Source organism: Daucus carota, chromosome 6, assembly GCF_001625215.2.
Source record: "Daucus carota subsp. sativus chromosome 6, DH1 v3.0, whole genome shotgun sequence".
NCBI lineage: Eukaryota > Viridiplantae > Streptophyta > Magnoliopsida > Apiales > Apiaceae > Daucus > Daucus carota.
This window is the reverse complement of record NC_030386.2, coordinates 34,316,812-34,339,666: the sequence shown is the minus strand read 5'-3', so window position 1 is coordinate 34,339,666 and position 22,855 is coordinate 34,316,812. Positions and strand designations below refer to the sequence as shown.

Genomic DNA, 22,855 nt, shown 5'->3' with positions numbered 1-22,855 from the left:
AATAATAAAATAATATTATCTTATATTTTCAACCTCAAATCATATTAAAATTGATTTATAATATAAATAAACAACAATTTAAAATTATAAAATATATTATATTACAATATATTTATAATCAATCAATAAAAATAAAGATTATTTTTTACTTTTAATTATATTGTAAAGTTTATCTATTTTTAATAATATATTTAGTATAATATATATAAATATATTATTATTTATATATATATATAATCGGGGTCGGGGATCGGGGCGGGGAGACACCAATCCCCGACCCCGCCCCGATCCCCGAATTTTTTATAAACCTTTCCCCGATCCCCGCCCCGCCCCCGAAAAATTCCCCGAATCCCCGACCCGAACGGGGCGGGGATCGGGTCAGGATCGAGCGGGGTGGGGTAAATGCCCATCCCTAACGGGATCCGGTTTCAGAAAGGAAAGCGCGCTAATTGTGCCATAATTGAGGGCAGTAATTGTGCCTCGTTAATTGTGCCTCTTTATTGAGGGCGTAAATTGTGCCTCTTTATTGAGGGCGTTAATTGGGCCTTATTTGAGGGCGTTAATTGTGTCTTAATTAAGGATATTAATATTTTATTATTATGCCTTAATTAAGAGCTTAAATGTCTCAATCATGAGTTATCATGATTGTGGGAATATTGTAATGTAATCTGTTAAATATATCGACTTATATTCTTTTTGTTTCTCTTGTTTTATTTTCAGGATTCTTGGTAGAAGGCCGGTTTTCTTTTCGGACATTAAAGTTTTATTGTCTAAATTTCCCTGATCATCTTGCATGTCCGACGGTTAGATAATAAGCTTTCTTGAATGAAAGAATTATCACGGTGAATTGCCGATTCTCGTTGAGATTTATTCTCATTTTCAAAAAAAAATAAAAAATGTGACTTCTGATTTACGGGATCGCTCTATAATATAATTTAAATTTCATTTCGTTTCTGGATTCATTCGCGCAACCCCAACAGGCTTCGTCTATTCGAAGAAATGCAGCCGCACAAAGCATAGTTTGTGCGTATCCTCGGAAAAGAAAGTTTTGTTAGTGCAGACCATTTCACAGTGGCACTAGATACCAGAAGATAGAAAAAAGTGGTGGATGGGCGAGAGTCAAACATCATATTCATGTCACGTCTGTGTTGTCGTAAATATTGTGAATGATTGTTGAGAAACTTGTAAATACAGTGAACGCACTCTTGGATGAAATGCGCCATCAAGTCGTAGTAAAAGAGTAGCAGCACATGTTAGTGGTGATGATCTGAATAATTATGTGCAGTTGCTATGAATTATTGAGTCGCTTCTCATGCCTGCCACTCACTCGGTGCCCACCCACTACTTACATTTTGCATTCCCTACTTACGTTTGCATTGACCGTCTCTATTCTAAAAATCGGTGATTAATCATTGATTAATCTATATTTCGCAGTTTGAACTGATTAAATATTTGATTACTCAATTAATTATTCGATTTATTCCAGTCTAATTCAATTAATCTTTGATTAATTTATATGAATTCACCAAATAAGTCCGATTTTCCTTTTTACAATATGTAGGTCACAATTATAACTAATTAATAAAATTTCCCAGTTCCTCGGCGGGATTTTGCAACTTAATTTTTCAGTAGCAATCTCTCCCCGTTCTGTAACTATGACATTAATGCGTTAAAAAATATTGATCATATACCAAAATTTAATTTTTTTTGTTTAATTCTTTAACGAAATAATATTTTTAATTAAAGCTTCAAGAAAATTTATTACAAGGTATAACTTGTGAGTATCTAAAAGTACGAATAAAAGTTAAAATATAACATATTAAAAAAGAAGGAATTATATCATTACGAATGAAGTGCACTCTATGTACCAACACTTTGTCGTGATCCCATTCTAATTACGGTCTTTCGGCACACAATAAGCACAAACTTTCGTGAAAATGACTTATTTTGATGGGTGAAATTGATGTGAATGCAGGGGGCCATTTACATTTATTATCCATCCACCAATCAAAAGTTAGAATTCTCATATGAGTTAGTGACTATTGTGTGCCCTTGGGCACACCATAGAAAATTCCTTTTAATTATTAGAGTTTAAAAATAATCAATTGAAATATCAAAATTTATAAATCATCACATATCTCTAAAAGTTGGAGATTATTTGTTCTATTAAATAGGTTAGAGAGTCATTACACGGACATAAATATGTAAATATCTCTAAAAACTTTATCAAATTAATTATGATAGACGAAATTACAAATTCTGCACCGAATTATAAATATTTGATATTTTAATTGATTATTTTAAACTCTAATTTGATCAAAATAGACGTATGCAGGATTATTATTACTGTATAATCCACTCCCTGCTCAGAAGACTGGTACTTCGTGGGACCAACTAAAAGTATATGTAGAAGCTAATTAGTTGGCTGACAGACACGCCTTGAACTTGTCTAACGTGGGGTTTCTACATTTTGCCCAGAAATAATAATTGTTTACAAATTTCTGGTATTTAATTACTCCAATTTATTTTGATCAATAAGAATATGGCTGTGAAAACCAAGGACTCCACGAGATTCCAAATAGGAGCGAGCAGTAGTCGAAATTGGAGTATAAATAGGTGAGCATCCAAACTAAAGGCATGCTACTTTAATTAAATTAATGTGATGAGTTCTGTGAAGGAAAAGGCAAGGGCACATGTGGTGCACTTGGGCTGTGTACGAAATCTGGTTATCCTTTATGCTTCAAAAGCAGCTTATGGACCCCGTGAGTTACCAGATTGCGGGGAAACTAACTATTGACAACAAGTCGAGGCCACGGTGAGGGTTTATCTTTTGTTGTCTCGGGACATTCGGTTCGACTCTGATTCATCCCGAAAATTATTAGAATAAATACTAATTTGTAAGGCATATAAGTCTGCATTGCAAAAAAAAACAACAACTATAGACAACAAGTTGAAGCTCAGCTGGACGTAACTCAAATCAAATCTGAAACTAATTAGAGTTTACGAAACCAAGTCGGCATTTTATAACTGATTTCGATTTTGATTTTCCGATCTCTACTATCTATTTTAGTTGCGAGTGTTGTAGAAAAAGAAAAGAGAGGGGGCAAATTATGAGAAACGACAGCTGGGCCGCGAATAGAGGAGGATAGTAGCAGTCACGAATGTTTGTTAAATAGTGTCTGACACTATTTGTTCTTTCACCAAATCACCTCCCAGGAAGCTTCATACCCATATCACGGACAAATTGCTGCTTCAAATAGAGTAGTGATTCAAGGAGCGCATGCCCATGTCCTTGTACTCGCCACCAGCTGTATCCCCTCCCATCAGACCTGATTTTCCAAACTAACTTGAGCTACCTGCTGTCCACGATAATAAATCATTTTATAAAGGGTAATATAATCAATGTTAAAGTATTTGTTTTTTTTTTTAGGAAAAATTTTAAAGTATTTAATATATTCATTAAAATCTTTGAACATAAATAAAATCACCTATAATACTCCCTCATCCCAAATTAGATGAGCTAGTTGACTTTGGGCACGTAACTTAAGGTGCATTGACCGACTAGTTCCGATATTTATTTTTTTAATTTTTCTTTTGTAAATGAAAATTTCATATTTAAACTTTTATTTGTAAAAATAAAATTTTAAAATTATGTAATGTGGCTATACGGTCAATGGATTTTAAAGTGCGTGCCCGAAGTCAACAAGCTCGTCTAATTTGAGATGGAGGTAGTAATAAAATTTGTAATAAATGAAATTTAATTCCTCCCATATATAATCAATGATGACATTATGGTAAAAGAAAACCACCAATCAAAAGATACAGCTACCTGTGCCCATGAGATACATAAATTTCAGTGTATTACTTTCTTCATTTTTAAATATGTGATTGATATATTTTTTACAAAGTGTTTTGATTGTATTTTTAAATATAATCACTTTTAAAAATTTCCGTTATGAACACAATAATATAATATCTTTTATAATTTATAAAACTAAATTTTAAAAATAATAATTTAAAATATATAATCAAATACTCAAAATATATGTAAAAATCAAATCAGATGTGAATATAAACAATGATTCAAATGAGAAGAGTTTGTTTGTGAAAATAATTAGGACAATTGCTGAGCACTTTTTAAAAAGTATAAAACAATCATTTTGTAATTAATTTCTATTCAATATTATTTTGTTTTACAGTTAAATAATAATTTTTTCAGTATTCTCCGTCAAAAAGTTTAGTTCATAAAAACCTTGTCTATCTACGTAGTATATATATGGATAACGGCTATGTTCAAATGGCTAGTATTATTATTTTTTTTTTTTTTTGAAATCTGGCTAGTATTATTAATACACTGCACTTTCCTTAAAATACAATGCGCAACTTGCAAGGGTGACGTGACACAAAGAAATGTAAATTTTCGAAGTCGAAATTGTGCCCGGCACACAGTTTGTTTGCAATCGTAATGAAATTTATCCTCAGATTTGGTAGGTTCCTTTAATAATTGTAAGTCTATGTTTATCCAGGAATAACAGGATAAACTTTGCTAGTGTCAGTTATAGCAAATTAGCAATGTTATATATCTACCAAATGTTCACGACACAACACAAATAGACAATAGTGTACGGACATGAATATTGCTCATTCCCGTTTAAATAAATTTAGTCATTTTTATGATGATGAAGTTTAATATTGATTTCTAGTAAAAAAATTATAGAGTATCAATTACCAGTGAAGAATATTGTCCTATATTTTCTTATAAAACTAAATAATAAAATTCCTTAACAAAACATATTACAAATTAAATCTGATAGCGACAGTCTTCGTGCAAGACAATTTATTTCTAAAAATTTAAATTTGAAACTCTTAATGGATTTCCATGCGTCGACTAGAATGGAGGTTGGTATAACAATTAACACATGCTTCGGAGAATTACTTTTTCTTTTTTCATCTCAACTTAGATTAATATATGAATTTTTTTATAAAAAATTAATTTAAAACTCAAAATATCTCAAAACTTTATTTACCTGAAATTTTAATATAACTAAAATTAAAATATGTTTAAATTTTTTTTAGTAATATCCAACCCCCTGTAATAATTAATAGACGTCGTTTTAGAGAGCGGAGTATTTAATATACGCAATTATAGAATTTCACAAACACGTATAAAAAGGACAGTAATAATAGTCTGTACTAACCCAAACGAAACTTCCTGGAAGCTCCCATGGCTCCTCTATTTCTCCCCAGCCTCCTCCTTTTAATCCCCCATTCTGCTCCTTTTCTACTTCAAAACATAATAATCGTTCTAATAATTATACGTTACAACACTTCTTCTTCTATCTATATTCTGGTTAACAAATTTCACAATCATGAAAATCTCCAACATCAATCCCAAGAAAATCTTCCGCAAAAAGACCCGATCCGTTTCCAGATCCGACCCGTCTTCCTTCAGCTCTGCCAACTCCTCGTCATCTGATCTCCCGCACGTCAAATCCAACGGCTCTGGGACTCCGACCAGCGTGTTGCCTGTCCGCGACTCGTCCGAGTCGTCCTCCGAGTCGACGTCCGAGTTGTACGACTTGGTCCAGGCGTTTAAAGTGATTGACAGGGACGGTGATGGGAAGATCACGAGGGATGAACTCGGCGCGTTGCTGAGTCGACTCGGAGCGAGTCCGCCGAGTGAGGAGGAGCTGAGTTTGATGCTGAGCGAGGTGGATAGCAACGGCGACGGGTGTATCAGTTTGGAGGAGTTCGGCGCGATAAGTTCGGCGTTTGGGCCGCCGTCATGCGACGCTGAGTTGAGAGACGCGTTTGATTTCTTTGATAACGACCGTGACGGCAAGATAACGGCGGAGGAGTTATACGGTGTGTTCACGTCCATTGGAGATGGTGGGTGTACCCTCGACGATTGCCGTAGGATGATAAGCGGCGTTGATAAGAATAACGATGGGTTTGTTTGTTTTGATGATTTTGCACGCATGATGACGCAACAACTAAGATGATGACGTGTTTTTTAATGTTTGGTTAATTATTAATTGGGTAATTTTGGGTGTTTATTTGAGTGTTGAGAAATGATTGATCAATTTTTAAGGGCTGTGATTGATCAATCTTGAAGGATATATCTACTTATTATCCACTGGCCACTGCTGTATAATGTATATATACTCCAATATTTAATGAGACGAGGAAAAGCTCTCTTATGTGATCTGCTTATTGTTTCATTAAACTAAGAATAACTTTGTTTTTATTAGTGGTTTTTAATTTCTAGGTAGGCACCTACCACACGCCGCTTATATTCGATATTTCTGTTGCCCGCAGTTTGCATAATAATCGTAATAAAAAAATCTGATTCGAAATCAATAAAAATCTGATGTAATTGCCGTGCTAACGGGATCTTTATTTCTCGTTCGTATCACGATAAATATTTTGTAAAATTTCTGGAAGGAGAGAAAAGCTGGATTGTTTTCGTTCTATGTAATTTGTGAGTAGTAAATTTGTAGGTTTATTAAAAAATTTGTGCGGTGCAAAGTGAAGAAACCAAAATAAAGTTTCTACTTGAATAACATCGCAGTTGCATATTAGTATTGATAAGAAAGGCAAAGTTGAGTGATGAAAGTAGTTATCAAGCTAGTGGGGGATGGGGTGGTTGGATTGACAAATAAAACAAGTGGGGATGGCTTGTTTGACGAATAGCGGAGATTTTTTTGGTGTGCGGAGATAATTTCCATGAAATTATTCATAATGTTGGTTGAATAATTCATGTTTGTTGATTGATGGATTTTGACGCCCTTTTAAGATTTTACCCTGCTCTCTGTGTATTGTTTTCTCCGTTGCACACTTGCACATCATTCGGATTTTTTAACCACCGCCAGAAACCACACAATGCATGGAAAATTTGACTTGTTCGATGCCCAGAGACGACCTATATCTTATATTATATGAGTATTAAGATTTTATAATGGGATTTTCTATGGTGTGCCCAAGGGCACACAATAGTCTCTAACTTCAATAAAAATAGTTTCTTTTGATTGGTGGATGAATAATAAATGAGAATGACCCCCCCTGCATTCACATCAACTCCACCAATCAGAATATGTCATTTTTATAGAATTTAGTGATTATTGTGTTCCCTTGGGCACACATTAGAAAGACCGTTTTATAATTAGCATGAATCTATTATTTATTTTATATTATAATATAAAACAGAAAATATATTAAATAGCATAAAACTATATTTAATCTCATGTGTTAAAAATGATGTGTTGTTAATTTTTTTAAACTATTATAAACTATATATATATATATATATATATAGGCTCATGATCAAATAGAAACCAATTTTAAAATAAAAACTAGAAACCAGTACAAGTTAGTGATATTCTCAGTACAATTTAGTGATTATCTCTTTAGGATTTAGTGATCTGTGCTGCAGAATTTAGTGAAAACTCAATCTCCAGATATTAACCAGCTTAGAATCTCCAGATCTGTTCATGTTTTCGATTTAGATGGTGGTGATAGTGGTGGAGATGGTGGAGGTGAAGGTGGAGATGGAGGAAAGATGATTGTAGCGGAGGTTTGGGCGGCTTGAAGTAGGGGGTTGGAGCGTTGCCGGAATAGTGGCGGCTCCGCCTTTGAAGTTGAGTCGAGGTGGAGAAAGAAGTATGAACGAATCTGAAGGAGGTTGAAGTGGCGATTAAGATGGGCCTGGTGAAGATGGAGGTGTGGAGGTTGTGTTGTTAAAGAAATAATGGAGGTGGAGGTGGAGATGGAGATGGAGGTGGTGGTTATGGAGGGGGTGGGCGGCATAGAGGTGGTAGTGGTTATGAAGGAGGCGACGACGGAGGTGGTGATAGTGGAGGTGGGGTTGGTGAAGATGGAGGTGGGTTTGATGAAGATGGAGGTGGAGATGGGGTTGTTTAAAAATTTAGTGGTATTTGCTTTAGGATTTAGTGATATTTCAGTTTGGTTTTTAGTTTCTAGGATAAGGAGGTTTCTATTGGAGTAAAACTATATATATATATATATATATATATATATATATATATATATAGGGTAGCACTCCATAGCATACTCTCTTATATGGAGTTACGTAGCACACTATTATAAATATATACATAATATATATTCTATTATATTTTTTATGAAATATAATTGCAAATTTTGATTATTAAACCGAAAACGAAGTTATACAATTTTTTTATTCCAAAGATCATCTAAAATTATGCAATATCTCAACATGATTCTATAACAGAATAATAATCATCCAGAATTATTCTGTTGTAGAATCAGTTTCGAAAATATACTTTTTTTAATCAAATTTTAAGTGTTAAATTACTTAAAATAGATTTATTTTATAATATTTTATATTAGAATCACGTTTTATATGTATTCTATAACAGAATTTATAATAAAATTGATGATTTATAGTGGCGCACTATGTAACTCCATATAAGGAGTCCCTCTTTTGAATGTTGGCCTATATATATATAGAGTTTTACTCCAATAGAAACCTCCTTATCCTAGAAACTAAAAACCAAACTGAAATATCACTAAATCCTAAAGCAAATACCACTAAATTTTTAAACAACCCCATCTCCACCTCCATCTTCACCAAACCCACCTCCATCTTCACCAACCCCACCTCCACTACCACCACCTCCGTCGTCGCCTCATTCATAACCACTACCACCTCTATGCCGCCCACCCCTCCATAACCACCACCTCCATCTCCACCTCCACCTCCATTATTTCTTTAACAACACAACCTCCACACCTCCATCTTCACCAGGCCCATCTTAATCGCAGCTTCAACCTCCTTCAGATCCGTTCATACTTCTTTCTCCACCTCGACTCAACTTCAAAGGCGGAGCCGCCACTATTCCGGCAACGCTCCAACCCCCTACTTCAAGCCGCCCAAACCTCCACTACAATCATCTTTCCTCCATCTCCACCTTCACCTCCACCATCTCCACCACTATCACCACCATCTGAATCGAAAACATGAACAGATCTGAAGACTCTAAGCTGGTTAATATCTGGAGATTGAGTTTTCACTAATTTCTGCAGCACAGATCACTAAATCCTAAAGAGATAATCACTAAATTGTACTGAGAATATCACTAACTTGTATTGGTTTCTAGTTTTTATTTTAAAATTGGTTTCCATTTGATCATGAGCCTATATATATATATATATATATATATATATATATATATATATATATATATATATATATATATATATATATATATATATATAATTATAGTCATTACTACTCTCTCCGTCCCCGTCAATAGTATAACATTGAGGGACGGGGACGCGACACAGATTTTAATATTTAATAAAGTATAATTATGCAACTTATTTTTAAGATTTTCTTTTTCTTGTATAAAAATATAATATTTTTTTATACAAAAAGAGAAATTTTTATAGCAATCTTAAAATACATGCCGAGCAGTGAAAATACCATATGCAATTGGATGGGACATAGAGATATAAAGTTAGCTGAATTTCAGTCAAGGATTGTCTATTGAAAAGTGATATTTTTCATATATCAGCTATCATTTTTTATTTATTATATTCTTGGACATATTTTAGGACAAAATTTACAAAATTAGAGAATTTCTCATAATCACGAATTTATCGCCATTTCAATTTCCTTTCATTTTATTATATAGATATATTTATCCCTTGCTTTTAAATATTGGGGCCGTTTGGCTGAGCTTAAAATAAGTGCTTCTTGCTTAAAATAAATAAGTGGAGTAGAAGTTAGAAGCCAGATAAGACTTATAAGTAATTAAAGTGTTTGGCAAATAAGTAGAAATCCTGAAACAAAAGTTAGCATTCCTAATTTTTTATAAGTGCTTCTTGACTTATTACACAAACGGTACGAATAAGTGCTCCTAACTTATAATCCTAGAAGCTCAACTTAAAAGTGTCACACAAACACCCACATTATCTTCACTTTGTCAAGAAAACATTGTTAATCCAAGGAAACTATTTCTCACGAACGCCAAATTAGTTATGCAGTTGCTGTCATATACTGACACAAGGATGACAATATTATTATCGTTCGAGGAAGCAAGCAATTATTTATAGTTTTACGCCAGTAATTCTTAGGGCAGATCGAGACATGTACACCAAATCATGAAAATATATGGGGTGGTTTTGATGTACTTTAAAAAAGTGATTTTTTTTAAAAAATAAAGAAATAAAGTAGAAATGAGAAGTAAGTTAATCCTTACAAATTATTAAATTGTTTAAAAAATACATAAAAATCGTGAAACAAAAATTGACATTCTTAAATTTTTATTATTTTTTTCACAAACGATACAAATAAACTATTTCCTATTTATAGCTGAAAAGCTGGGCTATTAAACCCAGAAAACACCCAGGTGTATATATCACTATATCAGATCCCCGCTGGGCGATGCGGTCAGCTTATTTTATTTTGTTTCGGAGAATCAACCACGCATTCCACACGCTTCAACCCATATACCGACAACAGTGCTCCCAGTACATGCCAAAGATTCAATGCATTTATTTGGCAATTGGCAAACAAATTTCGAATTACGTTTAAGCATTACAATTTGAATTGTCTTGTAATAAGGCCATTTTTAGCCGCATCATAACTTCGAATTACGAAAAGCCTGGTAGTCTTTTCTATTTTTACTCTTTCTGCCCTAAATTAAAATTAATTTTAAATTTTTACACGTAACTTGAAGTGTACAAATATTATATTTCTAAATAATAATTTTTTTATTTTTCTTTCAAAATAAAACTAAATATATGTTAAACTTCTTTTGAAGAGAGAAAATTGAAAAATAAGAGTTATTGCCTATTGTTTTAGAATAAAGGGATTAGTATACTTTTAACTTGTTGATAAAATTTGATATCTATATTTTTTTCAACAAAGAAATTAAACAAAAATCCGAAATGACTTTTAACCCTTTCACCGACCTACAAAAATTTAAAACGATACTGTCGTGGGTGCAGTAAATTCGGAGCGGACGATGATGAGCTGGACAAACTTCAATCACATGAGCCTACATATTTAGGCCCAATCCACTTGACACGAATCCAGCTTGAAATGGATTTTATTGAAACAGGCTGTATTCATTAATGTCCAGAAGAAAAATAGGCCTGTGAAGTGGGTGAAACAAAAATGTCCCAAAAAATATGTCCACTTCTATTCCTAAGATAAAAGCCCAAAAACAAAGTGACGATAAGAATTTATCAAAACCCGCTAGACATGTCAAGTGCCCGTTTTTATTTCAAAAAGGACAGGCCCAGAGAAACTAGAAAACTCAAGATTTTATGAAAACCGCGGAAAATATCACTATTAAATTATGCATACAGCAAAAGTATTTCTTAAGAATATTAAACTCTCCGTTCTCTCTCAAATTAGGGTTTTGAGAGTCGACTCCCAAAACTAGCCGTCACTTCTCCATTCTTCACCTTCATCCTCTTCATCCACCAGATCATTTTCGCTCTCCCATCTTCTCCACTATTTACCAGTTTTTTGTTTTTCAATAAAATCGAGTGTTGCTTAAACCTCGAAGATTCCAATCGAGTTTTATTCTCAGATCTGTTTCGCATTTGAGTTTGGGCTTGATTGTTTTCTGAATAAATCAGATCTTTTGAAATCAAAGGTCCGATTGTGTTTTCCCGTCTCGCCTTTTGGCATGTGTTGGTTTAGTACCCCATTCTTGGGTGATTCTGTGTTATGTCTTTTTGTGTTATCAATGAGAATGATTGTGATGGAGATTTGGGAGATCTGGGTTATCGCATCATTATTACTTTCGGCATGTCTATAGCTGGCTCCCGGCATGTAGATAACTGGGGTATGCTTGGAACGGTGGCGATCGCATGTGCTCACCTTTCACAAATTATAGTTGTTCATTATTCGAGGACCCTTGTTCCTCATTGCTTAGTTTTTATAACTGAGTCGTCTGAACACCGCAACAGCCATGGAACTATTGTGAAGGTCAATTGTGAAGCTACCATTTTCGGGATTGATGTAGGCTGGATTACTCGAGAAGCCTTTGTATTCATTTTCAATTTCAAGAATCCTCGGATTCAGTTTGTTAAGCAGTCTGGAAACAATGCGGTTATTTGTTTGGCTCGTTTTATTGTTTATCAACCTGATTGCATTGTTAGTTGGGGATTTGTCCCGACTAGACTTATTTTAATTTAATGGAATGAATTTGCATTTTGTCAAAAAACTTATGCATACAGCACACCCATTATAATATCCGGTGTTAACTCAAATATAAAAGGTACATAATCAAATAGAATCATTTTACCTATTAATTATAGTTAATATGTTAATAGGTACTCCCTCCGTCCCAATGAATTGTATACAGTTTCCTTTCTAGGACGTCCCATCAATTGTATACATTCCAAAAGTAGTAAACTTTTATAATATAAAACATCATTACACCAACAACTTTCTTCCACTATCTCCATTCTATAATAATATAAACACTATTACACCCACTACTTTCCTCCACTATCTCAAATTTATTATTAAATATAAATGGGTCCCACCGCTATACTCACTTTTCATCCAACTTTACTCATTTCTTACCCAATTTCTTGGTCTCCGTGTCCCAGCCATTTGTATACAAATGACTGGGACGGAGGGAGTAGTATATTAATCATGTGTAAAATGCACAAAATCCAAATGAACTGTATAAAGTTCAATAGACAGACTATTTAAGATTATTAGATTATTAGTCGAGAAGCCGCGCGTTGCGGCGGCCTATAAAAATTATATTAATAATATAAAATTAAATAATTTGACATAAAATCAGATTAAAAATTTGCAATTTACTATATTCTACAAATAATCTAAAACAGAATCAGATTAATTTATGCCAAGATATATACCATATTAATTAATCTAAAACAGAATCAGATTAATTTATGCCAAGATATATACCATATTAATTAATCTAAAACAAAATTTTTTTAAAAATATTTTTCATCGAAAAAATCCAGAAAATTAGAAAAATAAAAGGTATTTATTGGTTAGATGATCCAAAACACTAGAACCTATATGTGTATTTATAAGTGCAGCTCTTTTTTATAATTAAGTAATTTGAAATAAAATCAGATTAAAAAACTTGCAAGCTACTATATTCCATAAATAATCTGAAAACAAAATCGGATTAATACTTGCAACTTGCAAGCTATTATATTCCATAAATAATTTGAAACAAAATCAAATTAATTTATGTCAGGATATATGATATCAATTAGTATTTAGATGATTCAAAACCCTACCACCTATAAAAGTATTTACAGGTGAAGACTCAAAAATAGAACAAAGCTATTTTAGAGGCGCCAACTACACGCCCCTCACTTCTATTTTATGTAACTATATTGATATTGATTTAAGATTATTTAAGAAAATATAAAGAGGGGAGTTGTAGAAAACAGTCGGGTCGGGTTAGAAGAAACGAATACAGTAGCACCCATCACACGCGAACCGACACACACACTCTAGACTAGTGCTGTTCATCTTGTTGAGCTTCATTGTCGTAAACCAAGACCACAAACAACCAGAGATCTCATCCTATGAACACCCCCATGTCCCCGATCCACACATTCTAACCTCTCCTTACACACATTCATCGCTGTACATTCCTCTGTCGTACAATATATGTATCTCTACATGTATATCCCGTGTTAATTGACGAGGAGCAAACAACAATAGTACTAAGATGTCTGGGGGATACATGTCGGCGGCGTTCGATTCGAAGACGGGGCAGATATTATTAATAGCATTGTTTGTTATGATTGCTTCTTTTTATGCTGGCACTTTGTTTTCTCACAACTCTGATCCCTTTGTTCCTCAGCAACAACTCATCTCTAATTCATCTTCTTCTGGTTAGTTTGTTATTGAATTTTGAATTTGTGGGCTAATTTACGAAATGGGTTTTTATTTTACTTGATTTATGTAGTGTTCTTTAGCTTGTTTACGTTACTAAGGGGCTTTAAGTGTAGTTTGTTATGTTTTTGATTTGGGGGCTGGGGTGAATTTGGATTTGGAAGTAGTTAGTTAGAATGATTAAGTGGTTTATGTTTTGTTGTAGCAGGTAGAAATGCGTTTACGAATCGGGTTATGCTTTCTTATCGGAAAACGCCACTTGAGATTCCGAGAGATGGAATGAATGTTTGCCCATTGCAATTCAATGAGTATATACCGTGCCATGATCCTTCATATGTGAAAGAATTGATTCCTAAGCTGGATCTTACTAGGAAGGAAGAGCTGGAGAGGCATTGTCCTCCTCTTGAAAGACTTCTGTTTTGCTTAGTTCCTCCTCCTGTTGAATATAAGTTACCCATTAGATGGCCCACAAGCAGAGATTATGTTTGGCGTAGCAATGTTAATCATACCCATCTTTCGGAGGTGAAAGGAGGGCAAAATTGGGTGCATGAGAAGAACGAACTGTGGTGGTTTCCAGGAGGTGGTACTCATTTTAAGCATGGTGCAACTGAATACATTGAGAGGTAATTAGATTATTTGATATCATGTTTTTTGTAGTAATTTCTACTATTACAATCTCCTGCTTTGAAAATGTGATAATGTTTGTAACGAAAGCACATGTCTCTAAATTTCTAGTTTTACTTAATGAACTTGTTGGTAATTCCATTATGTACATAAATGTATGCATAACGAGCATATAGAAATTTAGGTGCATGAGATATCAAGTTTACCATGTGCAAAAAAGTTTGCAAGAACAATATGTATTTTGATACTATAACTTGCTTAACATCGATTATAATAATTTAGTGATATGGGATGATGAGGAATTAAGTTTACTAAGTTATTGGCCTTGTCTGGCTAAGCTTCTTTCCCCATCTTTTGGGCTTATAATTTAGAAGCGACTTTTTTGTACCGTTTGTGTAAAGAAGTTATAAGTCAACTTCTGACTTCTAAACCAGAATATGAGAAGTTGAAAATCCTAGTTTTTTTAATGACTTATTTTTATTTTACAAAACTGTACAGGATCACTTCAAAAGATAATTTATCATATCTTATATTATAATTTTTATACCCGATAAGTTGTAAATACTAACAAATTTATCCAAACACATAAATTAAAAGTTACTTTTCACTTATTAATAACCTCTCTCTTATAAGCAGTAAAAATTTCTTTTAAGTTGAGCTAAACGGCCCCAATTATCTTTGTCAAAGAGTGGGCTGTTTGAACAAACTGCACATGCTGGCTTCTTGTGATAAGAATATTCATCTAGCGAACTTGTGGATTGATGGGTTTCCGGGCTGCTTTCTTGCATGTAATTTGTTATTGATAGCCATTGCGTGAATCATTACCTAATAATTGTTGGAAATGGAAATTTGTGTAAATGAAAACTAAATTGATGCCAATGTGTACCCTTTTTTGTTGTTATATTGATTTTGTTGATCAATCTATTCGTTATCTACTTGCTATCATGCCATTATACTGATATCATCCTAGAAATATCATTTCTTTGACAAATGCAGGTTAGGAAATATGATAACCAACGACACTGGTGATCTTCGTTCTGCTGGAGTATATCAAGTTTTGGATGTTGGATGTGGGGTTGCTAGCTTCTCAGCTTATCTTCTTCCTTTAGACATTCAAACCATGTCATTTGCTCCAAAAGATGGTCATGAGAATCAAATTCAATTTGCGCTGGAGCGAGGTATTGGTGCTATGATTTCTGCCCTGGGCACGAAGCAGCTACCATATCCCAGTCATTCGTTTGAAATGGTACACTGCTCAAGGTGCCGTGTTGATTTTCACGAGAATGGTACGTTTGCTGCCTATAGCTGGAATTTGTGTTCACACCTTAAGTCAACACATGGAAGCATTGTCCTGTAAATTATTTTGTTGCATCAATTTTTTTTGTATAATGGTATATACATTATAAAGAAAATGTTCTGCATGTGTATCGACTATTAGGGCTGATGTAGGTATTAATTAGGACTATAATCACTTTAATACTGCATTCAAGTGTTGTGGATAGTAAATTTCGTATAATTTTATGGAACGACTAATATGTACAAACATAATATAAAAATTGCGGTAGTTCAGGACCAAGTAGAAAAGTTTGCTAGTGTGCCGGTGGCACCAATAGAGTGAGGATGATCAATGTTGCACCCTTAAAGTAAAACAAGCAAATTAAGTTAAAAAGGATGATGGCCTAGGTAATATTATATTGCATAGAAATACGGGCTTACAAAATTCTGGAGGTAGAGAGCAGAATTTCTGCTTTTTTCCCATACACGTAGTAGTAAAAAAGAAGGCTAAGGCGGGAATCTCAAGGTATTTATTAGTTGCAAGTCATAAAGGTAAGATTACGTTTTTACAAGTAAAAAAGAAACATATTTTAGATTTGGTACATGAAGTAGCATTAACCAGAGCTTTTTTATACTCCCTCCGTCCCATAATAAAAGTCCTCTTTTTTTCCAAATTTTTTCACGCATTTTCAAGCTTATAAAAAGCATACTTGTAGACATTATTTTCTCGTATTTTTTGTTTTGTATTAAAATTTGAACTTCCTATTTTTATACAAAACAAAAAACACGAAAAAATAATATCTACAAGCATGTTTTTTATAAACTTGGAAATGCGTGAAAAAAACTTGAAAAAAAAGAGGATGTTTATTATGGGACGGAGGGAGTATATTAATATCCAGGCTTTAATAACCAAATTTTTTTGAATGAATATCAATGGGAGCTATTACTAATATATCTCATGAGTTGGGCAGTCTCAGTTTTCGTTCATGACTAGGTTTGGTTATGTTGGCTGTTATTCAGGCGTTTAGAGTTTTTCCTCTTTTCCTTTCTAGTTTTGAATCAGGAATAAGCTATTAGATTCATATCAAGTAGTCCAGTTTGTGTCCTTGTCCTTTTCGATAGCAAGATCTTGGGCTAACTGTTTCATGCAGAATGAATATATCTGGCATCTTTGTTTTAATTATATATAGATGCATGCCAGGAGTCCGACTTTGTGTCTAAGTATTTCAAGTAAAATGAGTATCTCTGACATGATTGTCATAAATATGTATTGCTGCTATGATTATTTGCAATAGGTCCAGTGCTTGCGTGATTGCATGTAGTTGATAGGTCCATGATAATATTGTGTCTTAACAGTTTATTTAATATTAAATTTTTTTAATTACCATTCATCAGTCTGTTTATATTTTTTTTCTTTTTTCTTTTTTGCTACAGATGGTATTTTAATTAAAGAAGTGAACCGCCTTCTGCGTCCAAATGGATATTTTGTCTATTCTGCACCACCAGCTTATAGGAAGGATAAAGATTACCCAGCAATTTGGGATAAGCTGACAAATCTGACTTCTGCAATGTGCTGGAAACTAATTGCAAGAAAAGTGCAAACAGCAATTTGGATTAAGCAGGATGATCAGTCATGTCTCCTTGCCAATGCAGAGAAGAGGCTCATCAGCATATGTGACTCTAGTGATAACTCTAAACCATCATGGAAAACTCCTATGCAGGATTGTGTTCCTTCAAGTACTCCAGACTCTGGTTCCCAAAAACTTCCTCCTATGCCACAGCGTCGTTCAGAATACTCAGAAAGTCTTAATAGTATAGGTTTGTCCAAACTCTTACCTAGTACTTGTAGAGATTAGTAGTAGTTCTTGTAACTATTTTCTTTTCTGTTAGCAGTAGCACTTGGTAATTATATAATGGATTAATTGAAAACTTAAACCCTCGACCCTAATTACCAACATGTTGCGTTTGTTACTAATTCTGTGTATTCATCCACATTTAACCAGAATTCTGTGTATTCATCCACATTTAACCAGATAATAAATTAGTTTGTCCTTCAATGTTATTTCGATAGTTTAATTAAGGGCATTTTAACAGTAATATAGGCATGTGGCCATGAGTATTTAAATTTAATATTTACACGTTTTAGTGGAGGCACACATTCTATTTGACTGTGTTTACCACTTTATCACTGAGAAAGAACTTAAAGGAAAATACATTAACAATCTTGGCCTTCTTCCTATGTACTGATGCTACAAGAGCTACCTAAGCTGGATATTTAGGAATCATTTAAGACTTAATTGACATGTTCTGAGAACCAAGCATGCCATAGTAGGCCATCTCTCTTTGGACCTCCCAGTGCGGGACAAGTGCCTGTTTGATGAAAATGAGGAACTTGCAACTACTGCAGTAGTGCAGTGCCACTAATTTGCCTTGTTACATGAAGTTATATATTAAGTGCACTGGGGCAGCTCAAAAAATTCTTAATATAGTGAAGGGAATCTCTATTTATAATAGGATTTTATCTTTGTCCTCACTTGAGATACGTACTAGGTTCCAACAGTTAAGTTCCCTATATTGTGAAGACACATATAAATTTGTTATAGTGATAAGTGATTTGATCCAAGTCAAAGTGTGTTCAAGTAGGCAATCCTTGCAATACGTCCTTGAATGCACATTTCTGTTCCTGTATATACGATTGAGTAAATGATTATTGGTACTGTGTTTGCCTTTCAGGCTATTTAAGTCTTGACCATGTTCAAGTAGTCACCTAATCAGTGGTGGACCTTCATTTCTCCACACACCTATTACTACCTATTACTCGGTGTTGATGAGATTATTTAATTTTGCATGTGGCTGCATAATTTTATTACTTGAACTTAGGCAGAGCAGTAATCCTAATGTCATCTCGCAGGTATTGATCGAGAAATATTTATATCGAATACCCTCTACTGGCAAGATCAAGTTCGCCACTACTGGAGGTTGATGAATACTGATGAGGCATCTGTCCGTAATGTCATGGACCTGAATGCTCACTATGGGGGATTTGCCGTTGCTATGGGTACATGGCCTGTCTGGGTGATGAATGTGGTTCCAGTAAGCATGAACAATACACTTGAAGCTATATATGGCCGAGGTTTGATCGGTGCTTTTCATGACTGGTAATTTAAATTGATCTTACTTGCATCACCACTCTATGCTATAGTAGGCAAGACTCAAGAGCAATTCTTACTGTCTTTGTTTGTGATTTATAGGTGTGAACCATTTTCAACATACCCACGTTCATATGATTTGTTGCATGCTAATCATCTATTTTCTCACTATAACAAACGCGAAGAAGGCTGTTTGCTTGAGGATATCATGTTGGAAATGGATCGTGTCTTGAGACCTCAGGTAGATTCATCATTTTCAGTTGTCTACTTTGAGAGTATCATATTAACTAAATATTTAATGCCTTGTATAGTGATTCTTTTTGCAAACCTGTGAAACGGATAGTCACTCATGATCTGTAGAATAAAATTCCTTTCAACTCCCTCTCCATTAGTTGTTTCAGTCTTTTAGACTTTCAGACTTTCTATCTTGCTCCTGTTTATCTATCATATGTGGTTATTAAAGAGCATTAAACTACTTTAAAGAGTACCCCTATCTTACCTTCCCCACATATCACAATTATTACTTATTATTGCTTGAGGAATAATTTATGCATTATTATAGTCTTTCACGTTCATGAGTTGTCTTCTTGTATGTTGAAGAATTTGATCATTCCTGGATAATTGATCGCGTGGTACTTCATTAAGATTAGGACTACGACCTGAAATATAATGTTCACTTGGCAAGACTATATCATAGTGACTTTTGGATGATGATCACAGACCTATATATTTGTAAATATTTTTGATCAATTTCTGACTCGCTGTTGAAATTCAAACAGAATATTTGGATCAAGTTCTGATTACGGCTGAGAGTGTTATTAATAACTCGAACACCCAACCTCACCCCAAATTATCAATCTCGTTGAGTGATATTTTTTGGTCGCACTCTTTACATATCCTTACACATAACTATATACGGCAAAACCAAAGAGGCATAGATTACTAGGGCTCAACGCTAGCATCACAACCCAAACATTAAGAGCCATAGCACAAATGGCCACTAGCACGTATAACATCCACCACGAGTAGTACCGCGACTGCCTGCATAATCCCTGAAGGACCACCATACACCTTCTCCAACCGCGACTGCCTGCATCATCCCTAAAGGACCACCATACACCTTCTCCAACAATCATTGTTGGTCAAAGGATTTGAACCCACCACTTTTTGTAACAAGAGTTGGAGATATTATCGGAGTTGCAGCTTTCACAGTAAATCTTTTATTTCTTAGGAATTGAAGAGATAATCAATGCATGTAATAAATAAAGTAGGACTGCAGATTAAGTGTCGAGCTCGTTGACTTAATCGTTGTTCCTCTCAGGCTCCTTTTGGGTGTAGGATTGATCTGCCTCGTAGCCCAAACAACCTGATATGGGAATTTTCCAAGACATTATTGTCATACTGAATAGGACCAAAATCTTGTCAGGAGATGGTATACTACAATTTTCAATGGAAGAAAAGAAAAGCTTTATTCTGTAAAATCTCAAGCCCTGTAGACAGCTTTTAAACATATAAATTGTGTGGATAAAGTATACTATGTTCCTCGTGAGTCGGATATCCCAGAAGGATCTTGAAAATTTTGCTATCAACTCTTTCTTTCAGATATTTGTGTGGGGTCAGTATGATTTCCAATACTGTTGATTTCATCCTTTAGCTTTTTGCACCCGAAAATAGGAAAAAAGAACCCCTAGGATGCCTGAAATTTAAGGATTGAAGTTTTTCTTTAAGAATCCTGATTTTGGTCTTCTAAACCTGAAGAAATTACATCTTTTTCCAAGACTTGACCTCTCTTTATCAGCGAAACACAGTTGTAGGATACAGGATACAGCTGTTTGTATGAGTAGTGATCAGTCTGCTAGTTTCTTTGATTTTAGTTGGTGTGCCTAATTTATTTTGGCCTCCAAATGTAGTTTTAATTCTTTCTGATAGGGTATAACCCGGTCAAGCAACACCCGGGTCCTTCAGAAGGAGCACCCGGGTCCTTTAGAGGAGCCTCCACCCCGGGTAGCCACCAACACCGCAGGACGCCCCCTAGTCTTGTCAAGTTGCACAACCCGGACAAGATCCCTCACCCGGGTACAGCAAAACCTACTACTTGCCCGGGTGCATATGTACCAGCCGACACTTGCTGCACAAGGCGCAGACTGACACGATAAAGACAAATATAACGGTCAACTACTGGCGATAGAGACAAGCCAGGGAACATTCCAAAATACTACTTCTACGCCGACACCTGGACACGTGTAGGGGATCAAATCCCTACACGTGTAGGACCAGGATCCAGGTACGCACCCCCAAACCCTAACCCTTGGCCTATAAATAGACCAAGGATCAAGAGTTTGGGGGTTAACTTCACTCCCTACACTCATTCTCTGCACACACTCAAGCACTCAGCATACATATAAACACTATCAGCCATCAGCCACCATGCAACCACCATACACCACCTTCACCCTCCACACATAGATAGCACTTTCTCTAGTCTTCATCCTTCCGAAACCTACGCTTACTCTCACGCCGGAGGCGCTTTGGGGCAAAACCCCCCCGCCGGCGTTGTTTTGTAGGCCCCCATCCAGCAGCTACACCACGGAACCACCAGTCACGGCGGAGGAAGGACCGGGATCGGAGATTGGCGTTATCACTTTCGGTGTTAACAGACGTTTTCACATACAACTGTATCTTGTCTTTTCACCACTTTATATCACTCTCTTTGAAATTGGACATTGAGAAGTTCTATTTCTTGATTTCTATCAGCCTTCCTGTTTTAAAAATGAATTTTAGTTTGTCTGGAAACAAATGTATTTTGGAGCTCCAAATTCTCATTATGTGCTGCGTTTGAAACTTGCACAAACTTTGTTCCTGAATTCAGTAGTAAGTTGTTCCTTGTTTGCTTTAAATATGACTCCAGTTTCACTTTAAAAAGTTTCAAGTTGATCTGCGCTGTTGTAGTTGGCTGTCATTCAGATTGTTATTTGAATTAATCATTGCTCAATTTTTTACTTTAAAAGCTATTGAAGCATAATAAACATGGAAATTGAAAAAGGTGAGGAGTATTTATTATTGAATATGTTTGTTAGCATTTTGAGTTCTTGTTTCTGCTAGGTTGCCTGGTCTATGCACTTTAATATAGATGACTTGTTTTCAATTGGCAGGGTTTTGTTATTATTAGAGATGAAGAATCCATTATATCAAGAATAAAAGATATAGCTGCCTTGTTTCTGTGGGAGGTAGCATCACATTCACTGGAAAATGAACAAAAGCAAATGGAGACTGTGTTAATATGCCAAAAGAAGTTCTGGGCAATTTCATGAGACATCTTCATAGAGGTTGACTGTGTTAATATGCCAAAAGAAGTTCTGGGCAATTTCATGAGACATCTTCATAGAGGTTGAATCAATACAACCTTGTTGAGGACCTGCAGGTTGCTTGTACCATATCTATCTTGTTGAACAAAATTAGTTTATTTATTCATAGTGCTAACTTTGTTGTAATTTATAGTTTCTTACAATTACTACATGCGATGAGGGATTTCATCTTCACTTCACAGATCAATCCAAGGTTTATAGCATAGATACCTGTTTCGGGTGTTGAGGGAGAAATTTTACAGTTCTCTTGTACTTTCCAGAATGATATTTATAACAAATTTAATTTTATGTCGTCATCCATCTGTGTTCCATGCCCACATTTATTCGATGATATCATAGCTTAGGGGTCATTTGTTAAATCTGAATCATAAATTCTGAATGATTAGTGTATCTGGACGAATGATAATCTTAATGCTGGGTGAACGATGTCATTTGATTGATATAAAATTTAAAATTTCTGAATGGTGATATTTATCTTATAACTAGTATATTACTTAAAAATTATTTTAAAATTTAAATATTTGACACTTGACATCTTTATATACATA

At 34.7% G+C, this 22,855-nt stretch overlaps 2 protein-coding genes across 4 annotated transcripts; both read left to right on the top strand.

Annotated features, from left to right (window-relative positions):
• The first annotated feature begins 5,196 nt into the window (after window positions 1-5,196).
• LOC135147159 (probable calcium-binding protein CML35) lies at window positions 5,197-6,205 on the top strand. Its single transcript, XM_064079992.1, has one exon. It carries the CDS (start codon window positions 5,370-5,372, stop codon window positions 6,000-6,002), a length of 633 nt encoding a protein of 210 aa, XP_063936062.1. The 5' UTR covers window positions 5,197-5,369; the 3' UTR covers window positions 6,003-6,205.
• Window positions 6,206-13,450: 7,245 nt separating this feature from the next.
• LOC135147100 (probable methyltransferase PMT7) lies at window positions 13,451-22,603 on the top strand. Of its 3 annotated transcripts, XM_064079695.1 has the most exons (8): window positions 13,451-13,893; window positions 14,100-14,517; window positions 15,515-15,804; window positions 17,228-17,611; window positions 18,705-18,951; window positions 19,045-19,183; window positions 22,095-22,268; window positions 22,330-22,514. In XM_064079695.1, the coding sequence occupies exons 1-7, from the start codon at window positions 13,728-13,730 to the stop codon at window positions 22,251-22,253; spliced, it is 1,803 nt and encodes a 600-aa protein (XP_063935765.1). In that variant the 5' UTR covers window positions 13,451-13,727; the 3' UTR covers window positions 22,254-22,268; window positions 22,330-22,514. The 3 variants fall into 3 exon arrangements, with proteins under 3 accessions (XP_063935765.1, XP_063935766.1, XP_063935764.1); XM_064079696.1 differs by having other exon boundaries at window positions 14,103-14,517; window positions 22,095-22,603; XM_064079694.1 differs by having other exon boundaries at window positions 22,095-22,603.
• Window positions 22,604-22,855: the final 252 nt, after the last annotated feature.